The sequence below is a fragment of the Bufo bufo genome, chromosome 1 (assembly GCF_905171765.1).
Source record: "Bufo bufo chromosome 1, aBufBuf1.1, whole genome shotgun sequence".
In the NCBI taxonomy this organism is placed as follows: domain Eukaryota; kingdom Metazoa; phylum Chordata; class Amphibia; order Anura; family Bufonidae; genus Bufo; species Bufo bufo.
In genome coordinates, this window is record NC_053389.1 from 475,650,159 (window position 1) to 475,673,424 (window position 23,266).

The window sequence follows — 23,266 nt, forward strand, 5'->3', positions numbered from 1 at the left end:
AAGGGTGTAACAATAGAAAAGGGGCAGGACCGTCACCCGACCACTTACTTCATGTAACAAGGATACAGGAAGTGATGACACAGGAAGTGATGACACAGGAAGATAAGCATTTAAAATAACATAGCCAGCTAACAAACACATGTATACAATAATCTACCATTACCACTGGAGGTAACTTTATTCAGCCTTGCTCAGTGATTAATGTCAAATAAAGTTACTATGATCCTCATGCTTGTTTATTTACAGGACAACGTCATTATCTCCAGCGGCTGATCAGGCGCACTAGAGACAACAATCGCACGTTCCTTTCATATATTGTTCTCTTAACAAATGCATCCATGCCAAACCAATAAATCTGCGCCTTGCTCAGGGGTGCTAGCCGGCGTCCATACATCCGCCAAGAAAACACTGCTCTCCTGAACACATCAGTCTCCCCCAGCCCACAGCCCAGTGCTTAGCACATGGACCATTCGCCGATGGAGACCTCTGCGCCCAGCAGCTGTGACAGGACATACACAGGAAGATATCCACTCCAATGGTTTACCCTGACACTGAGAGACATGATGACAATACACAATATATTATAAACACATCCTAATAAAATTTCCACAACAGTCCTCTTTGTCATATGCTCCCCAGTGTCCCTCGACGAATCTCGACCTTCTTCTTTGAAAAAAAAAAAACAGTCTTGTCTACGAAAAGTCCTGAATCCATAAAACAAAACAGATGATGGAAAACAGAAAGTCAATCTTGACACGTAGCTTAAAACAAATCTTGACTCGGAGATTCTTTTCTTTGGGAGCTGACTCAGGAGGTGGTGTTTTGCGCTGGTCGCCAGCTGGTTTGGAATCCTCTGCATCTGGTCCATGGTTTGGTCTTCAGGGCATCTTGTCTGTTCGGGCTTCGGTAACTCAGTCGATTAGACATCAGGAATATCTCACTCCGGCGTATAGAAGGAATGGAAACAAAAAAACATAAGTACATGTCCTATTTCCTTTCGCCCGGATCCAATAGAAAACCAGTGAGGCCCAAGACCTCCCAAAGCTTTAAAAAGTATTCCAACCCTCACTAGTCATAGCTCCAGCTCTGCCCTGCTCCTGTCAGTATGGGCCTGACCCTTGTCAATGGTGTCTGCTAGCCAGGCATAACCGTCATCTAATTCACAGAAACCCTCCTTTGAACGTTCTACTGTCGTTTCTCGGTGATCTCTCTCACTGCCTCAACGGTTTCATTTAAATCTCAACCACTATAGATGAGAAATTGTTCAATCGCTTCATAAGTCCAACTCCCCATCCCGTCCAGCCAGAAAACAGCTCCCTTCCAGCTCTCCCAGCCTTTGTTACCTCCTTCCACACCATCAGTTTCTCCCAATCGGCTGCAACGTACAAACCGGATTCCAAAAAAGTTGGGACACTATACAAATCGTGAATAAAAACTGAATGCAATGATGTGGAGGTGCCAACTTCTAATATTTTATTCAGAATAGAACATAAATCACGGAACAAAAGTTTAAACTGAGAAAATGTACCATTTTAAGGGAAAAATATGTTGAATCAGAATTTCATGGTGTCAACAAATCCCCAAAAAGTTGGGACAAGGCCATTTTCACCACTGTGTGGCATCTCCCCTTCTTCTTACAACACTCAACAGACGTCTGGGGACCGAGGAGACCAGTTTCTCAAGTTTAGAAATAGGAATGCTCTCCCATTCTTGTCTAATACAGGCCTCTAACTGTTCAATCGTCTTGGGCCTTCTTTGTTGCACCTTCCTCTTTATGATGCGCCAAATGTTCTCTATAGGTGAAAGATCTGGACTGCAGACTGGCCATTTCAGTACCCGGATCCTTCTCCTACGCAGCCATGATATTGTGATTGATGCAGAATGTGGTCTGGCATTATCTTGTTGAAAAATGCAGGGTCTTCCCTGAAAGAGATGACGTCTGGATGGGAGCATATGTTGTTCTAGAACCTGAATATATTTTTCTGCATTGATAGTGCCTTTCCAGACATGCAAGCTGCCCATGCCACACGCACTCATGCAACCCCATACCCTCAGAGATGCAGGCTTCTGAACTGAGCGTTGATAACAACTTGGGTTGTCCTTGTCCTCTTTGGTCCGGATGACATGGCGTCCCAGATTTCCAAAAAGAACTTCGAATCGTGACTCGTCTGACCACAGAACAGTCTTCCATTTTGCCACACTCCATTTTAAATGATCCCTGGCCCAGTGAAAACGCCTGAGCTTGTAGATCTTGCTTAGAAATGGCTTCTTCTTTGCACTGTAGAGTTTCAGCTGGCAACGGCGGATGGCACGGTGGATTGTGTTCACTGACAATGGTTTCTGGAAGTATTCCTGAGCTTATTCTGTGATTTCCTTTACAGTAGCATTCCTGTTTGTGGTGCATTGTCGTTTAAGGGCCCGGAGATCACGGGCATCCAGTATGGTTTTACGGCCTTGACCCTTACGCACAGAGATTGTTCCAGATTCTCTGAATCTTCGGATGATGTTATGCACAGTTGATGATGATAGATGCAAAGTCTTTGCAATTTTTCGCTGGGTAACACCTTTCTGATATTGCTCCACTATCTTTCTGCGCAACATTGTGGGAATTGGTGATCCTCTACCCATCTTGGCTTCTGAGAGACACTGCCACTCTGAGAAGCTCTTTTTATACCCAATCATGTTGCCAATTGACCTAATTAGTGTTAATTGGTCTTCCAGCTCTTCGTTATGCTCAAATTGACTTTTTCCAGCCTCTTATTGCTACTTGTCCCAACTTTTTGGGGATTTGTTGACACCGTGAAAATTGGAATCAACTTATTTTTCCTTTAAAATGATACATTTACTCGGATTAAACGTTTGATCTGTCATCTACGTTCTATTACAAATAAAATATTGATATTTGCCATCTCCACATCATTGCATTCAGTTTTTATTCACAATTTGTTTAGTGTCCCAACTTTTTTGGAATCCGGTTTGTAAGATGCAGGGACAAGCTTCACCAGGACACATGAACCTCTGGCATTAGGGGGAATTACCTTATAAGCGGCAAACCCGCATAGGAAATAGTACGGACCCGTCAACTCCACACAAGAACTTCTGACAGTCACGGGCTTCCAATAATAACTGAATAGACTGAGGGATCGCTTCCTGAGTCTGAACTTCACACCCTTCTTTCCAGCAGATATAATCTGGTCTATGGGTGTTATTAAAGAGATCAGGGGTTTCATTAGTAAGGTTGACCATTATACCTTCCTCACAACTGGAGGATCCCACAAACTTATGCCCTTTACCACATCTACGGGCCGCCTAGCTGCCCAGACACTCATACAGGATTAACAAGCGAGGAGCAGGAGCCAGAGATAATATTAAACCTATAGCTGATATTACCTTCTAGGAATGTAAAACCAGTGCTATCAACAAATGTCTCCTTATGGCCCTGGCTAGTTTAAGGTGCATTTCCCTCCCTAAAAATTAAACTAAACAAATAAACAAAAGTGATACTCTTCATTCTTTGACTTAGTTGAGCAGCTTCTTGCAGTGACCGGTATGGATCCAATTGTCTCGTCCCTCGAACTTCAGAGAGGTTGGCATCATCAGCAGCACCTGGAATGGCCCGAGATATCTCAGCTCTAGTCCCTCGGATGTTTCTTTAGCATAACCCAATCACCTGGTTGACTAGAATAAACATTGGTTATTGAGTCTGGGTCTGGGAGAGACTCCCGAACCCGGTGGTGGACATCGGGTGATAACCCATGGGGCTGCCTGGGGGCATCCCTGATGGAATAAGGGTTATAGCAAAACATTCAGGCCATGGATTGGCCGTGATTTTTACCTTCTTTGCAAAAATCTGACCCAAGTACCATCAAAGAAAAGGCAGTCATGATGGTTCTCAACGTAATTCCCTACTATGTTAGAAAATTAATTGACATTTGAGAGGTTGAATGGTTAGTAAAAAGTTTGAAGATTGTTGTTTTCTGCACCACTTTTCCCCCCTTCTCATCGTCCTTAAAACCAGGACGAAGAGAAGCTGGATTCAACATGGTGCATCGTCTCAAGGTTAGCTAGAGGGATGAGGGAGGGAGGGATGAGAGAGAGAGATAGAGAAAGAGAAAAAGAAAAGCGACCCTGTCAGTAGTGGAGGTGGAAGTGACAGTTCGGGACTCACTTACCTCGGGTACTGGTTGTTTCAGTAGGCCCGGGTTTAGGGATCCGGCCTGTTTCAGCAACGTCAGCCCAGATAGAGCCTCCACTGCTTCCTGCATCGGATCCCTAAACTCAGTTTACCCCTCAGGCCAGGCGTACATTACTCGGTTCTTCCGGATTGAAACTGGGTTCTGTACGCCCTGCTTAATTACCATGATTGACTTTTGCAGCCACCATTGTGCTACCTCCCTTCCAGAGGGATACTCCAATTAGTTCCCTTGGACCACCTACTCCATTCTTTAAAGGGCTTTGTGGCCTTCACCCCATAACTAGATCTCATGTACTGAGCAGCCATCTGACCCCACGAGGGGACTATTCCCCCCCCCCCCCCCCCCCCCCCCCCCCCGAAAATGGATCTGCCACAACCCATCCTTGGTTAACCAAGCTTTACCCGTGTTGCCTGCATCCAGGCACACACTTTTGACCGTACACGGAGGGTACTGCCCGGCTCATTCTTACGGTACGTCAGTCCGACCCCGACTTTTACACAGCCTATGTCAGACAGCAAGAAATCTCGTGCACTGAGAGCGGCCTATTGCTACTCTCAATGCTATTTCCACTCCCACAGGGCCTTTAAGCCAGAGCTCCTTTTGCTGGATTCCCAGTATGCCTCCTAAAGGGCTATACACACAGCTGAGCTACGCCTGTGTTTGGCCAGCAACGGCTAGCCAATAAATGAGACCCGCTTTTCTCCAGCTCAATGTGTATCCTCCAGTCAATCTCCTGCTGATAAAGTAAAAATAAATACGGGGTTAACCTCTGGTTGTTAAAGAGAGAAGAGTCCTGGTGTGAAGAACCGTCACTTGGAAAAGAGTAATAGAAGGAGAAAAGTATGTTAAGATTGAATATACTGTAGAACTGCAGAAAAATGTAAATATAAATTAATCAAAGAAATACCCAAACAAAAATAGACAAAAATGACAGAAAATAAAACCGAAAAAGAAGAAAACTTCAGTTACAGGAAGTCTTGCTACATACATCAAGATTCAGTAAAAAGTAAATGTTAACTTAAAACCAAACCTCAAATATAAAAAACTAAAAAACCTTTGGAACACATACAACTGTATAGGACTGAATTAACAAATCAATGTCTTGGAGGGTTCACCTCAAACCGTACAGGAGAATTTCTACCCACCCAGTCATTGAAATGTTAATTTGCCCAGCCCCAAACCAGCTTCAGATTCATTTTACCAAAGAAACAGGATTTAACATTATAAGGTCCCAAAACCGTTTCTTTTTAGGGGAAGGGAAAAAATCTATTTAAATTAAGTCTTAGAGTTAAAATTGTTTATAAAGACCGTAATTTACCCTTCTCTGGCACACAAAAATTAGAAACTCTACCGAATTCCAGGAACCGATCTCTTTCCTCTCTGAGCTTCACATTTTCACATTTTAACCGTTCATATTGGGATTTAAAATCTGCTTCATTGATCAAAGACCTTGGCTGTCCCTGGGTTCTATGCCTTTGCAAAGAACCATGTCTGGGACCATTACCCCACCTTGCTGAATAAACCACTTCACTTCTAGGTGTGTTTCTGGGGTACTTAACATGCCTGTGTCTGTTGCCATTAGCAACGTCACAATATCGTGCAATGTGCCCGTATTCCTTGCATGCAAAACAACGAATAGCTTGTCTCCCTGCACAATACCTTGTCTGGGCACATGGTGATTTGACTTGGTGCACAACATTAACCATCCCAGCATGACTAGATCCCACACTACTATCTGTATTAAGTCCACTTACCACGGACTCATTTGAGGAATCTTCTGGCCTTGTGTTAATACTTCCAACTCCAGGGTCAGAAACATTGTCCATCTCCATCCCTGAGTCGGATCCACTATGTGACCCACAGTCCTCAGACTTCTACATACTTGCAGCCCATACATTCCCTCTAATCCTAGACACATAACTCTCTAACGATTGTTTCAATAACTCTGGCTGCACTAAGCACCGAGAATGTTCATCCTCTGTCTTCCTGCAGAGAGCAGACAATTCCCTTACAGCACCCTGTGCATGCATCAGGCTTTCAGATAACAATTTATTCTCCTCGCACAGCTCAGTATTACACCTCACAGTACATTCATACTCAGTGCTAGCTTCGGCTGCCTTCTGGACAAGAGTTCTCAATTTAACAATTTCCACTTTTAAGTCTTCCACTTCTCCTTCCAAACTTAGCTTCAGCCTACAAGACTCCTGATATTTATCCGCTATCCACCCAGCAGCAAAAATCAGAGCATACTTGCCTTTCCTTTTGCGCCATTTTCTGGTACCGATCAGGTTTGCTACACAATTCTGAGCCTGCAGACATGGATCAGTAGATCCCTGCATAGCTTGAAGAATGGCCACCGTGTCCTTCAACTTTGCAACTTCTTTAAAAATACTTTCCATTGCACAAAAAAACAAAACACTGGTACCAATTTCTAGGAGTTGTCACAATACTTTTGGCACAGAACTACAAGCACCTCCTTTCTACACTGTAGTACCCGTATTAATTATGCCAAACAAGTCTACAATTCAGTGTAACAGCCACAGATATACAAACATTAAAGGGACACTGACAGGCCCGATAAACATATTAAGTTATTCCTATGCAGTCATAGGTCTATTAAAGTGTTGTAACGGTCAGGTCCACACACACACAGGGGGAAGGGTAGTGACCACTGCGCTCCACCCTCACCCCTTGCCCTGCCTACTTGCCTCACGAGTCCTGATGACAGGGGACAACTGGACGGCAGTCCCTAACTTAGGATATGTGCAGGGAAGACAGACAAGACAAAATACGGAACATGAACGGAACGGGTCAGAACCAAGAGAGCTACGCAATACAACGGATTAAGCAAAGAATGGTCAGGAGAAGCCGGGGTCAAATATCAGGAGAGTAGCGAAGTACAAGAGGAGTCCTAAGAGAGTAGTCAGGTGGGAGCCGAGGTCACAATACCAGGATGGATGCGCAGTACAGGAGGAGCAGGCAGAGGATCGTCAGGGAACAGGATCAGGTAAGTATTCAGTAGTCCAACAAATAGCCAGGAACCTAGAAATTAACAGGCAACCTGTGACCAGCAGGCTGCCTGTATTTATAGTGGGGAGTGAGGGTCATGTGACGTGGCCAGCGTCACATGACCGACAGACCAACCAGTCGAGCACCGAGTGATCAGCTCGGCGCTCAAGGCAGACTAGGAGCAGGGAGCCACCCAGCCAGCAAAGCTGCACTGGGAATGAGGTCAAGCACAGATCCTCATTCCCAAAGCTAAGCAACAGGTCTGCGGGAAATGGGGGACCAAGTGCACCTTCGGAACCCCGTGACAAGTGTATTACAATCACATAAGTGTACCCCCTGTCTGCATTTTAAACCATGTAAAAACAACTTTATAATCATCTGTCAATCAGCTTCCTTTATGCCCAAGGGGCGGTTTTTCACATCTCTTTATGCCCAAGGGGTGTTTTTACTCGTACCTTTGTGCCCAGCCGCGCCTCAACTGTCGCTTCCTAGCGCCTCCCAGCTCATTATTATTCACTGGCTGGGCGGGTTTTACAGTCCCCGATCCTCCCGAGCCGGCGCAGCAGGAGACGCTGGCATTGAATAAGGGACGCAGGCGCACTGTGAGTGTGGGAGCCGGGCAAGTTATCCGGCGCACGCGCAGAAGGTACAAGTGAGTTCAATGCCAGGGTCTCCTGCTGCATTGAACTCACTTGTACCTTCTGCGCGTGCGCCGGATAACTTGCCCGGCACCCTCACTCACAGTGCGCCTGTGTCCCTTATTCAATGCCAGCGTCTCCTTCTGCGCCTGCGCCGGCTTGGGAGGATCGGGGACTGTAAAAGCCGCCCAGCCAATAAATAATAATGAGCTGGGCGGCACTAGAAAGCGACAGTTGAGGTGCGGCTGGGCACAAAGGTAGGAGTAAAAACGCCCCTTGGGCATAAAGAGATGTGAAAAACCGCCCCTTGGGCATAAAGGAAGCTGATTGACAGATGATTATAAAGTTGTTTTTACATGGTTTAAAATGCCGACAGGGGGTACACTTATGTGATTGTAATACACTTTAATAGACCTATGACTGCATAGGAATAACTTAATATGTTTATCGGGCCTGTCAGTGTCCCTTTAAGCAGAATCATCAACTGTAGGATGATTTCACCACTAAACTGCCACTAATGCTCACACAATGTTTCCTGTATCAGACTGGTCACTGAGGGTGTTTTACAGGCTAACAATATAAAAATACTCTTTAAATGCTGTCTCCATCGCGTCTGGAACCCCTTTTCCTCCCCAAACTTTACAGGCCCATATAACGGTTATACCCAAACCTGATAAGGATCCCTCTTATTGCTCCAATTATAGGCCTATTTCTCTTTTAAACGTGGACCTTAAAATTTATGCTAAAGCCCTGCGGTTACATCCCCTCATCCCGAAGTGTATACACCAGGAACAGGTGGGTTTCGTCCCGGGCAGAGAAGCGCGTGACAGTATCCTGAAGACCTTGGGCATTATAGCTAGAGCTAGGGCTACTAGGTCTCCTCTGTGCCTACTTTCAGTGGACGCAGAGAAGGCCTTTGACAGGGTCAACTGGGGCTTCCTAGCCTTAACCCTAGAGCGTATAGGCCTCGGTTCTAAAATGATCAAGCATATTATGGCTCTATACTCTTCTCCCTCAGCCCAGGTACGGGTCAATGGCCTCCTATCTACGCCCTTTGCTATTAATAATGGAACGCGTCAGGGTTGTCCCTTATCCCCCTTCCTATACACTCACCTAAAGAATTATTAGGAACACCTGTTCTATTTCTCATTAATGCAATTATCTAGTCAACCAATCACATGGCAGTTGCTTCAATGCATTTAGGGGTGTGGTCCTGGTCAAGACAATCTCCTGAACTCCAAACTGAATGTCAGAATGAGAAAGAAAGGTGATTTAAGCAATTTTGAGCGTGGCATGGTTGTTGGTGCCAGACGGGCCGGTCTGAGTATTTCACAATCTGCTCAGTTACTGGGATTTTCACGCACAACCATTTCTAGAGTTTACAAAGAATGGTGTGAAAAGGGAAAAACATCCAGTATGCGGCAGTCCTGTGGGCAAAAATGCCTTGTGGATGCTAGAGGTCAGAGGAGAATGGGTCGACTGATTCAAGCTGATAGAAGAGCAACGTTGACTGAAATAACCACTCGTTACAACCGAGGTATGCAGCAAAGCATTTGTGAAGCCACAACACGCACAACCTTGAGGCGGATGGGCTACAACAGCAGAAGACCCCACCGGGTACCACTCATCTCCACTACAAATAGGAAAAAGAGGCTACAATTTGCACAAGCTCACCAAAATTGGACTGTTGAAGACTGGAAAAATGTTGCCTGGTCTGATGAGTCTCGATTTCTGTTGAGACATTCAAATGGTAGAGTCCGAATTTGGCGTAAACAGAATGAGAACATGTATCCATCCTCTGATGGCTACTTCCAGCAGGATAATGCACTATGTCACAAAGCTCGAATCATTTCAAGTTGGTTTCTTGAACATGACAATGAGTTCACTGTACTAAAATGGCCCCCACAGTCACCAGATCTCAACCCAATAGAGCATCTTTGGGATGTGGTGGAACGGGATCTTCACGCCCTGGATGTGCATCCCTCAAATCTCCATCAACTGCAAGATGCTATCCTATCAATATGGGCCAACATTTCTAAAGAATGCTATCAGCACCTTGTTGAATCAATGCCATGTAGAATTAAGGCAGTTCTGAAGGCAAAAGGGGGTCCAACACCGTATTAGTATGGTGTTCCTAATAATTCTTTAGGTGAGTGTATATCCTGACCATGGAATCTTTGGCCAATGCTTTGCGTAACAATCAGTCTATAAAAGGGGTGGGAATTGGAACAAAAGAACACAAATTGTCCCTTTTTGCTGATGACTTACTTCTCTACCTTTCAGACCCCAGAATAGGCTTACCTTCGGTCCTTCGGGAATTTGAGAGATTTGGTAGACTCAGTAACTTCAAAGTAAATATTCAGAAATCCGAAATTTTGAATATTTCATTAACACATAGGGAAATCACCCACATCAAAGAAGGGTTCTCGTTTAAAGTGGCCTCTGACTCAATTCGCCATCTGGGCATTAGTCTTCCTGCAAATCCTAGTCATCTCTTCCAATTGAACTACAAACCATTACTTAGGAGGGTAGAGGCCTCTCTCCAGAAGTGGTCCCCCCTGCAGATTTCTTGGTTTGGTAGGATTAATGCCCTAAAGATGGACATCTTACCCAAACTCCTCTACCTGTTCCAGACTACCCCGTGTAATGTACCTAATAGATTTTTTGCCCAATTGCGGTCACTAGCTTCTAGGTTTATCTGGAATGGCACAAGGGCCAGGGTGAGCTACAAGGTTTTGTCTAGAGCGAAGAGTTTGGGGGGAGCTGGCCTACCCGACTTCCAGGCATATTTTAGGGCTTCCATGTCAAACTGTGTTCTAGATCTTGTACACAAACGTTCTCTGAAACTTTGGGTAGATATGGAACTCACCCTTGAACCGCAACTGGTACCTGGGATATTTTGGCTTCCTGTAGCCGCACAAAATAGCCTCTTACATGCCCTTCGCTCTCCTTTACTTCAGACTCTGACTAAACTATGGGGTAGATTTGCCTCCAAAATCAAGTTAATATCCGCTCCAGGTCCTCTGACACATATTGTGGCTCACCCTGGCCTTCCTTCCCAGATCAGGAACTTGCCATCCTTCCGTACGGTCCCCCCTCCCCGGATTCTAATTAGAGATATTTTTAATAGTTCGGGTCTCTTACCCCTTAGGGATCTATCACATATATTTCTAAATTCCCCGAGTCGCTGGTTCCACTACCTTCAACTCCGTAGCTTTTTGGGATCCCTGGCTCCCGGATCGCAGCTGTCTGCTCCTCTGACAAATTTTGAAAAGCTCTGTGTTGTCAACACAGGTCCGGATCACGGTATCTCTCTGATCTATGGCTTGCTGGGTGCCGGCGGGATGGAGGACTTGTCACTCGTTGAACAGATGAGAGGTGTTGGGTTTGCCTCTGGTTGGGAGAACGAACTGACGTTTTCCCTGTCCGCTGAGCAATGGAGTCGTTCCCTCTTATTTACTCATAAGTCATCCACGTCATGTCGCCTGCAGGAGTTGAACTATAAGATTCTTACGCGTTGGTATAGGACTCCGGTTAAGTTGCACCAATTTTATCCATCGGTCCCCAACACCTGCTGGCGTTGCCAACCAGAGGTTGGTTCCATGCTCCACATTTGGTGGGACTGTCCTGGGGTTGCCCCACTATGGCAGGACGTTTTTGCTCTGTATAATGCTCTCTACCGGTCTACTATACCTCCATCCCCTTTGATTGCTTTGCTCTCTATATTCCCGGGCAGGATCCAACATGTCAAAAAAGGAGTGCTTAGAACGTTTGTTTTATCTATGAGACAGATTATTCCACGTCAGTGGAGATCTTCGGATAGTTTACAAAGAATCACGTGGATTCGTGTCCTGGATGCCTTGTTCGGGATGGAGGAGTTGGAGGCCGAGGCTTATAACCGAACCCAAACGTTTGCACTGACCTGGGAACCCTGGCTGCAGTTTAGGAGCTCTTCTCATTTCCAAACCTGGCTGGGCACAGGTGAATGCACCTGGCCTCCTTGATATGTTTTCTAGTCATTCTCCCTCTTCCCTCCCACCTCCCCTTTCCTTCCTTGTCTTTTATTTGTCGTTGTCGTGTCTTTGTCTGTTCCCCTGTCTATGCTAGTTCACCGCTTTGGTTTGTAACACCGTGAGCTACATATTAGTAGCCCTTTGTTTAACTTGCTATTATTGAGTAATCTAGGAATTTGACCTGAGTTCTTATTTCCTTTCCTTCCAGCATGCATGGCTCTATGAGTTACACATTTTGTTTCCGCCATTGCTGAGCCACTTGATATATATGTACTATGTGGTACCTGATTCCTTTAGGCCGCATTGTGTGCGGCCCAGGGAGATATGTCGTTCTCTATGTCCGTCTTTGCACTGGTACTTGATGTTTTATCCGGATCTGGAATTGGTGATATCTACTGCCTACATTGTCATTGCTGCTCTGTTTAATTGCTTTGTTTTTCTATGCAATAAAAAGAGATTCAACACTAAATGCTGTCTCTAATGTACAAACACTAAAACAAATTGCTGCCTCTATAAACCTCAATAAAATCGCCTCTTACAAAATCACAGTAACATAAAAGTTAAGAAGTTACAACAAAAAAACACAATACCCTGTACTGCTCAGCAAACACATCACAATCTCACCATACAATCTCTGTACAATCAACTCAGATCCACCAAAAACTACACAACGGAAAAGCACCTACCTTGTCCTTACGGACCGAGACCCATTCAACTTGAGTTCTATTTTTTTGCGGTGCGGAGGCACGGACAGAAGTACCATGGAAGCACTCCATAGTGCTTCCGTGGGGTTCCAATCCATGATTCCGTTCTGCATCTCCGTGATTGCGGACCCATTCAAGTGCAAGAGGCCTTTTAGTAAATTCTCCATAAAAGAAAAATTCTGGAGCAACTTTTCCTATTAGGCTACATGCACACAAACGTTGTTTGTTTCCGTGTCCGTTCCGTTTTTTTTTTTGCGGATAGGATGTGGACCCATTCATTAAAAAAAAAATATATGCAGACAGCACACCGTGTGCTGTCCGCATCAGTATGTCCGTTCCGTAGCCCCGCAAAAAAAATAGAACATGTCCTATTCTTGTCCGTTTTAGGCCTCTTTCACGCGAGTACTCCGCACGGGTGCAATGCGTGACGTGAACGCATTGCACCAGCACTGAATCCAGACCCATTAATTTCTATGGGGCTGTGCACACGAGCGGTGATTTTCACGCATCACTTGTGCGTTGCGTGAAAATCGCAGCATGTTCTATATTCTGTGTTTTTCACGCAATGCAGGCCCCATAGAAGTGAATGGGGTTGCGTGAAAATCGCAAGCATCCGCAAGCAAGTGCGGATGCGGTGCGATTTTCACGCACGGTTGCTAGGAGATGATCGGGATGGGGACCCGATCTTTATTATTTTCCCTTATAACATGGTTATAAGGTTAAATAATAAGAAAGGTGGGTTATTGGTGGCTCACCTGGTCTATACAATGGGTAGGTGCTCTGGTTCTGAACTGACTCACCCGGTCAGAAAAGGCGGTTTATAACAGTAATGTATATAGTGAAGGACCGGCACTCTACATCTATCAGTAACGCTAAGTAAGCAGTATACACAGATGGTATTAAAAAAATGTATTTATTTTTTATAAAAATACGTTTAGGAGCATAAAAAGTATATAGAAGTTCTAAGGATGTAGAAGTTCTAGAGGATGAGATTCGAAATTATATATAAGAATCTTCTGAGGGATAAAGTTCAAAAATTAATAGAATAAAAAATATATAAGATCATAGGCAGCGGTGGAGGTGCACAGTAGAAATTGCGCAGGCGGCAGTGTGACAATGCGGTGATTGTCAGGTGGTGACAATACAGTGGTTGTCTGGTGGTGGTTTTCACCTACTGTAGGTACAATATATGGCTCTGTCCATTTGTGTACAGTTCATCAAAATGTAAAAAATGTGGGAGTAAATATGTATAGGCAGACCGGAAAAAGATAAGTAAAAAGGTATATATAAACGAAAAAAACATATATGAATATATGAATAAAAATGAAAAAAGTTTGTAGCCGTCAGGTGCTGGGCTTAGTGTGGCGTCCCACACATTGGAAAGAGCTGCACCCTGACTGTGTACCTTCTTTGTGAGGTTTTGGATGTCCCGGCTGTTGGAGCGATCTCAATGCGCTCTGTTGTGTCTGTTTCCCGGTCTTCTCGGCGTGCCGCGTGGGTATGACGTCACTTCTTTGGCGTCTCGCTTGTCCTGATCGGACTTTGTTGAAGACTTTCGCTGGGGGTCTTTGTCGGATGTTGGGAAGCGCTTCCAGGGTAGAATTCTTTTGGCAGTTAATAGAGGGAGGTCACCAGACGCGTTTCGAAGGACTTAGCTGCCTTCTTCATCAGTGGTAGCCCTCTGACTGCCGTGTATTACCTTTTATGCTGCTGGTGGATCTTGCAAAGACCTGGACTGGATCTCGTTTTGTATGGTCCAGACTTTTTTGTATGCTGGTACCATCGAAGATCTGGGTAAGTACTAGTCGGATATCTTCTTTTGTTTACTCTTTATATATACATTCTTTATATACATATATAAATATCTCTCAGCCCACCTCGCTGCGATTTAATGTCCTTGCTGGTTTAATCTTAGTTCTGTGGGTGTTTTCAATATTTATGTTTGTTGCGGTGCCGTTGTGTTTTCTGCTGGATGATCATTTCTATATGTGTGGGCCTGTTTGGGGACCCTGGTTTGAGTGCTGTAGTTTTTCTTTTGATGCTCTGTGTTTTCGGTGGTTTATTCTTTAATAGTTTTGTGATCTCTGATTTGAGCTGGATTCTGTGTTTTTGGGTTTTTCTGCAGTGTTAGGATTTTTCTGAAGTGTTGGGACTTTTCTGCGGTATTTTGTCCGTGCGGTGTGCTATCCGTGTGTCCTTAATGTTTAGGGGGCCTTCATGTGGTTTTTATTGCCCTGCGGTGTTGTTGAGTTTTCTGGTGCGTTTTTTGTCGTTGCATTTTTGGGTTGCAGTGATCATGATTTTTTGCGGGGTGTGGGGGGGGGGGTTGTGTGTGGTGACTTTGGTGGCCAGTGGTGTGGGTGGTTGGGGTGGTGCGTTCCATCCTAGGTGTGTGTGTGGGAATAAATATGTGGTGGTGTGCTGGTTGTTCTATCTGGTTTTTGCTCATTTTGCTCAATTTGGTCCAGGATTTGGATGCGGTTTTTTGGGGATCCATTGGTGTTGTATCTGTGGTGTGTATTTTGGATTACTGGTGTCTGAGAATCCATGTGGAGGTTCTTGTGTTTTTGTTTGTGTGTTTTCTTGTGGAGCCTCTGCGTTTCTATGGTGCGTTTTTCCATGGTGCGTTTTTCAGTGATGCGTTTTTTTGTTATAATTTGTGCAGGTTCTGGTGGTGCGTGTGTACAGTGTCTAGGGTGCTCTCTGGTGTGGTGCTGGTACTGTGGTTTTGGGAACCTGGTGTAGTTTTTATTTGTGTTTGTGTGCTTTCTAGCGGTGCTGCTGTGTTATTGGGGAGTGTGTGTAGGTGGTGACGTGTGTTGGGTGCTGGTTAAGTGATTGGCCTCTTTGTTTGTGTAGTCCTATGTGGTTTTGCTCTTTTTTGTCAATTTTGGATGTGGTTTTTAATTTTGGATGCGGTTTTTAGTTGCGGTTTTTAGTTTTGGATGCGGTTTTTAGTTTTGGTGTGTTGTGTTCTGTCAATGGTATGTTTTTTTTAGATTGCTGGTCGTGGTATCTGGGGGTCTATATTGGGATCTCTTGTGGCATCGCTGCATGTTTTTGGATCCAATTGTGGGGTCCAAAACCTTTCTTGATATTGTTTATGTGTTCTGATATACGTTTTTTTAGAGTCCTTTTTGTTCTACCAATGTATTGTTTTTTACAGGGACAGGTGATGATGTAGATTAAGTTTGTGCTACTGCAGGTGAGGAATTCTTTTATTTCATGTTCTAGTGTTGTGGTTGTAGATTGTACTCTCTGAGAGAGTACAATCTACAACCACAACACTAGAACATGAAATAAAAGAATTCCTCACCTGCAGTAGCACAAACTTAATCTACATCATCACCTGTCCCTGTAAAAAACAATACATTGGTAGAACAAAAAGGACTCTAAAAAAACGTATATCAGAACACATAAACAATATCAAGAAAGGTTTTGGACCCCACAATTGGATCCAAAAACATGCAGCGATGCCACAAGAGATCCCAATATAGACCCCCAGATACCACGACCAGCAATCTAAACAAAAACATACCATTGACAGAACACAACACACCAAAACTAAAAACCGCATCCAAAACTAAAAACCGCAACTAAAAACCGCATCCAAAATTAAAAACCACATCCAAAATTGACAAAAAAGAGCAAAACCACATAGGACTACACAAACAAAGAGGCCAATCACTTAACCAGCACCCAACACACGTCACCACCTACACACACTCCCCAATAACACAGCAGCACCGCTAGAAAGCACACAAACACAAATAAAAACTACACCAGGTTCCCAAAACCACAGTACCAGCACCACACCAGAGAGCACCCTAGACACTGTACACACGCACCACCAGAACCTGCACAAATTATAACAAAAAAACGCATCACTGAAAAACGCACCATGGAAAAACGCACCATAGAAACGCAGAGGCTCCACAAGAAAACACACAAACAAAAACACAAGAACCTCCACATGGATTCTCAGACACCAGTAATCCAAAATACACACCACAGATACAACACCAATGGATCCCCAAAAAACCGCATCCAAATCCTGGACCAAATTGAGCAAAATGAGCAAAAACCAGATAGAACAACCAGCACACCACCACATATTTATTCCCACACACACACCTAGGATGGAACGCACCACCCCAACCACCCACACCACTGGCCACCAAAGTCACCACACACACCCCCCCCCCCCCACACCCCGCAAAAAATCATGATCACTGCAACCCAAAAATGCAACGACAAAAAACGCACCAGAAAACTCAACAACACCGCAGGGCAATAAAAACCACATGAAGGCCCCCTAAACATTAAGGACACACGGATAGCACACCGCACGGACAAAATACCGCAGAAAAGTCCCAACACTTCAGAAAAATCCTAACACTGCAGAAAAACCCAAAAACACAGAATCCAGCTCAAATCAGAGATCACAAAACTATTAAAGAATAAACCACCGAAAACACAGAGCATCAAAAGAAAAACTACAGCACCCAAACCAGGGTCCCCAAACAGGCCCACACATATAGAAATGATCATCCAGCAGAAAACACAACGGCACCGCAACAAACATAAATATTGAAAACACCCACAGAACTAAGATTAAACCAGCAAGGACATTAAATCGCAGCGAGGTGGGCTGAGAGATATTTATATATGTATATAAAGAATGTATATATAAAGAGTAAACAAAAGAAGATATCCGACTAGTACTTACCCAGATCTTCGATGGTACCAGCATACAAAAAAGTCTGGACCATACAAAACGAGATCCAGTCCAGGTCTTTGCAAGATCCACCAGCAGCATAAAAGGTAATACACGGCAGTCAGAGGGCTACCACTGATGAAGAAGGCAGCTAAGTCCTTCGAAACGCGTCTGGTGACCTCCCTCTATTAACTGCCAAAAGAATTCTACCCTGGAAGCGCTTCCCAACATCCGACAAAGACCCCCAGCGAAAGTCTTCAACAAAGTCCGATCAGGACAAGCGAGACGCCAAAGAAGTGACGTCATACCCACGCGGCACGCCGAGAAGACCGGGAAACAGACACAACAGAGCGCATTGAGATCGCTCCAACAGCCGGGACATCCAAAACCTCACAAAGAAGGTACACAGTCAGGGTGCAGCTCTTTCCAATGTGTGGGACGCCACACTAAGCCCAGCACCTGACGGCTACAAACTTTTTTCATTTTTATTCATATATTCATATATGTTTTTTTCGTTTATATATACCTTTTTACTTATCTTTTTCCGGTCTGCCTATACATATTTACTCCCACATTTTTTACATTTTGATGAACTGTACACAAATGGACAGAGCCATATATTGTACCTACAGTAGGTGAAAACCACCACCAGACAACCACTGTATTGTCACCACCTGACAATCACCGCATTGTCACACTGCCGCCTGCGCAATTTCTACTGTGCACCTCCACCGCTGCCTATGATCTTATATATTTTTTATTCTATTAATTTTTGAACTTTATCCCTCAGAAGATTCTTATATATAATTTCGAATCTCATCCTCTAGAACTTCTACATCCTTAGAACTTCTATATACTTTTTATGCTCCTAAACGTATTTTTATAAAAAATAAATACATTTTTTTAATACCATCTGTGTATACTGCTTACTTAGCGTTACTGATAGATGTAGAGTGCCGGTCCTTCACTATATACATTAAGGTTAAATAATAGCATTCTGAATACAGAATGCATAGTACAATAGCGCTGGAGGGGTTAAAAAAATAAATAAATACATTTAACTCACCTTTATCCACTTGTTCGCGCAGCCGACATCTCTTCTGTCTTCTTCTTTGAGGAATAGGACCTTTGATGAGGTCCGTCACATGATCCATCACCATGGTAAAAAGATCATGTGATGGACCATGTGATGAGCGCAGTGATGTCATCAAAGGTCCTTTTCCTGTGCACAGCAAAGATGAAGACAGAAGAGATGCCGGCTGCGCGAGCAAGTGGATTAAGGTGAGTTAAATTATTTTTAATTAAATTTTTAACCCCTCCAGCCCTATTGTACTATGCATTCTGTATTCAGAATGCTATTATTTTCCCTTATAACCATGTTATAAGGGAAAATAATACAATCTACACCCCTTCTGTGAAGAAGTTCGGGTCTGAATACCACATTCAGTTTTTTATCACGCACGTGCAAAACGCATTGCACCCGCACAATAAAAACTGAACAACGGAACACAATCGCAGTCAAAACTGACTGCAATTGCGTACCTACTCGAGCGGGTTTACTGCAACGCATTCGGACCTTATCCGGACACGCTCATGTGAAAGAGGCCTTAGGCATTGTTACAATGGATCCGCAAAATAAAATGATTGCTTGCGTCCCCATTGTGGACAGAATAACGCTGCAAGCAGCATTTTTCTGTCCGTGATGTGGTGCGGAGCAAGACGGATCCGTCCTGACACACAATGTAAGTCAATGGTGACGAATCCATTTTCTCTGACAATAGAAAACGGATCCAATCCCCCATTGACTTTCAATGGAGTTCATGACGGATTCGTCATGGATATATAAGACATAATGCAACTGGATCTGTTCATGATTACATGATACATGTGGTTGTATTATGGTAACGGAAGCGTTTTTGCAGATCCATGACAGATCTGCAAAAAACGCTAGTGTGAAAGTAGCCTAAGGCTGCTTTCACACTGGCGTTTCTGGGTCCGCTTGTGAGATCTGTTCAGGGCTCTCACAAGCGGCCCAAAACGGATCAGTTCAGCCCCGATGCATTCTGAATGGATAAGGATCCGTTCAGAATGCATCAGTTTGGCTGCGTTTGGTTTCCGTTGCGTTTTTTAGACGGTCACTAAAACGCTGCTTGCTGCGTGTTGGTGTCCGCCTGACGATGCGGAGCCAAACGGATCCGTCTTGACTTACAATGTAAGTCAATGGGGACGGATCCGTTTTCACTGACACAATATGGTGCAATTGAAAATGGATCCGCCTCCCATTGACTTTCAATGTAAGTCAAAACGGATCCGTTTGCATTATCATGAACAATGCAATATTCATGGTAATGCGAACGGATACAAGCGTTTGCATTATAGGTGTGGATCCGTCTGTGCAGATACCAGACGGATCCGCACCTAACGCAGGTGTGAAAGTAGCCTAAGGCTACTTTCACACCAGCGTTCGGGTGTCCGCTCGTGAGCTCCGTTTGAAGGGTCTCACAAGCGGCCCCGAACGCATCCGTACTGCCCTAATGCATTCTGAGTGGACGCGGATCCGCTCAGAATGCATCAGTCTGCCAGCGTTCAGCCTCCGCTCCGCTCAGCAGGCGGACACCTGAACGCAGCTTGCAGCGTTCGGGTGTCCGCCTGGCCGTGCGGAGGCAAGCGGATCCGTCCAGACTTACAATGGAAGTCAATGGGGATGGATCCGTTTGAAGTTGACACAATATGGTGCAATTTTCAAACGGATCCGTCCCCCATTGACTTTTTATAGGCTTCCGTGGTGCAGGCCGTCATAGAATTCCGTTATGGCCCGCGGTAACGGAATTCTTACATAACCCGAACTTACAAATTGCAAGTTCGCCCAACACGAATTGTGAGCCAGGGATTGGAGCCTCCACAGAGATAAGGCACCTGTTCTGTGTTTAGAGCCGCACCTGGTTTTGGCTTATGCACACGGACGTATCTTTTTTTTTTTTGTGGCCCTTATGCAGAACCATTCACTTCAACGGGGCCACAAAAAATGGAAATTCAGTTTCCGTATGTCCGTTTCACAATAAATAGAACATGTCCTATTATTGTCCGCATTATGGACAAGGATAGGACTGTTCTATTAGGGGCCAGCTGTTCGGAATGCACACAACTGGCATCCATGTTTTGCGGATCCTTAATTTACGGACCACAATATATCCAACGGTTGTGTGCATGGGCCCTAAGTGATGGAAATAACTGACCAAACACTGACACCGTGAAAGTGGCCTTAACCATTTATGGCCTCATGCACACGACCGTTGTTTTATTCCGTGTCCGTTGCTCCGTTTTTCGTGATTTTCTGCGGACCCATTGATTTTCAATGGGTCCGTTGAAAACTTGGCTAATGCACCGCTTGCCATCCGCGTCCGTGATCCGTGGTTCCAGTCCGTCAAAAAAATATAACCTGTCCTATTATTTACGCGGAAAACGGTTCGCGGACCCATTCAAGTCAATGGGACCGCTAAAAAACGCAGAGGCACACAAGATTGTCATCCACGTCCGCGCGTCCGTTTTTTTCCTATCATTTGCATGGCAAACCTGTCTTAGACTTTTTTTTACATTCCTTTATGTCTGGTGATCCTCCAAAAATAAAGGAAGACACACGGAAACAAAAACGGAAACGGATCACGGAACAACGGAACCCCATTTTGCGGAACGGAACATTGCATGAGGCCTATATCAATAGGTCAGTGAAAAAGACCTGAGGCACGCTGGAGGACGGTCCATTTTTCACTAATGGCTGCTAGGAGATGCTGAGCTAAGCCTCATTAACACGTCAGTGATTTCCATCAGTGATTGTGAGCCAAAACCAGGATTGGCGCCTCCACAGACGTAAGGTATAAGGGAAAGATCTGCACCTGTTCTGTGTTTAGAGATGCACAGGGTTCTGCCTTAAAATCACTGACCAAACACTGACGTTCCAATGAGGCATTAGGCAGCTTTCAAGCAGTCAGTGTTTCATCAGTGATTGTGAGCCAAAACAAGGTGGAGGTCCAAAGCACAGAACAGGTGCTGATCTTTCCCTTTTACATGATCTCCACGGACAGCACATATACCCATTGATTTTAATATATTTATGCATGATACACAGGACTGTATCCATTTTGTGATCCGCAAATGGCGAATCTGTAAATTACGGATACCGTCAGTGTTCTTCTGCAATTTTCTCACTCCCTTCAGTAGAAATGCCTATTCTTGTCCACAAAATAGTTCTTCAGTTTTCAAAGTCACAAAAAAACGGAAGGGAAAAGGTCAGAGCCCTAACGTTCACACGACTGTGTGAAGCCCGTGCCCGCATTTGCGGATCCGCAATACACAGGTCCCGTTCCGTGGCCATTCCGCATCACGGATGCGGACCTAATCATTTCAATGGGTCCGCAAATCCGGAGATGCAGAACGGAACCACGAAATGGAACACTACGGAAGCTTGCTCTATCTTTTTGCGGAACGGAGGGATCGCGGACCCATTCAAGTGAATGGGGCCGCGATCCCTATGTGGCTGCCACACGGCAGGTGCCCGTGCTTAGCGGACCGCGATTTGTGGTCCACAGCACGGGCACGGGCTTTACGCGGTCGTGTGAACAACCCCTCAAATTATAACGCTGCACTACTGAAATCAAATCATATCTATGGCAGTTCTGCAGCCCACAAACACCATCCATGGTGGGGTTGACACTGCGCAGATTACAGTTCCCCAGTTCGACCACTCCTATGATGGAGCTTCCCTAGGTGACTCCTCCACCAGCTGCACTGGCCCGTAGTAGGTGCGGTAACGCAGGTGCCACTTACATGTTGTCCCAGAGAACGGAGCCCGCTGTTGTGTGAGGAGAGGACGCGGCAGCCGCACAATAGCCGTGCACTGGGTGAGAGGCTCCCCCCGGAGGACAGAGGAGGGGCCTGCAGCGGGGTCATGCAGAGTGCAGGGCCGGCTCCGGGAGCGTGGCCTCGGCCGTTATGTCAGACTTCTCCCGGTACTGGGGGCCAGGAATATTGGGCATGCGTTTATATGAACCTGTCCTCAGTGCTGTCTGGATCTCTAGCCTTTGTGAACAGTGTACAGTACATCCTAGATTGCTGGGACCACCACGATTGCCTCCTGTTCAGATGGAGCAGTGGTCTGCCACTCCAGTCAAAGTCTCAGAGATTGATGACAGCGGAGTAGGGATGAGCGAACTTGTGTTTTCAAGTGGCTACTTTCACACTAGCGTTTTAGTTTTCCGGTATTGAGATCCGTCATAAGGGCTTAATACCGGGGAAAAAACGCTTCAGTTTTGTGCCCATTCATAGGGACAAAACTGAACAGAACGGTATGCTCCAAAATGAATTCCGTTCCGTTTAGTTGCATTCTCATACCGGAGAGCAAACCGCAACATGTTGTATTTTACTTTCCGTCCTGGGATGTGGAGCGAGACGGATCCATCACGACCCCCAATGCAAGTCAATGGGGACGGATCCGTTTTCTCTGCCACAATAGAAAACTGATCCGTCCCCCATTGACTTTCAGTGGAGTTCATGACGGATCCTTCCTGGCTATGTTACAGATAATATAACCGGATCCGTTCAAAACGGACGCAGATGGTTGTATTATTAGGAAGCGTTTTTGCGGAACCCTGCCGGATCCAGCAAAAACCCTAGTGTGAAAGTAGCCTTAGGCCTCATGCACACGACCGTTGTTGTGTTCCATTCCGCAAAATGGGGTTCCGTTGTTCCATGATCCGTTTTTGTTTCCTTGTGTCTTCCTTTATTTTTGGAGGATCACCAGACATGAAGAAAAGTAAAAAAAAAGTCTAAGTCAAGTTTGCCATGCAAATGATAGGAAAAAAACGGAAGCGCGGACAATCTTGTGTACCTCCGCGTTTTTTCACGGTCCCATTGACTTGAATGGGTCCGCGAACCGTTTCCTGTGAAAATAATAGGACAGTTTATATTTTTTTGACGGACTGGAACCACGGAC

General features: G+C 45.1%; 1 protein-coding gene across 1 annotated transcript in view; it reads right to left on the reverse strand.

Moving 5' to 3' along the window:
* Window positions 1-22,176, reverse strand: part of LOC120980315 (adipocyte plasma membrane-associated protein-like) — a 41,885-nt gene extending 19,709 nt beyond the window's left edge. The window contains exon 1 of the mRNA XM_040409349.1: window positions 22,102-22,176. Coding sequence (XP_040265283.1) covers window positions 22,102-22,103 — 2 coding nt within the window. The 5' untranslated portion in view covers window positions 22,104-22,176. The remainder of the gene's footprint in view (window positions 1-22,101) is intronic.
* Between the last annotated feature and the right edge of the window lie 1,090 nt (window positions 22,177-23,266).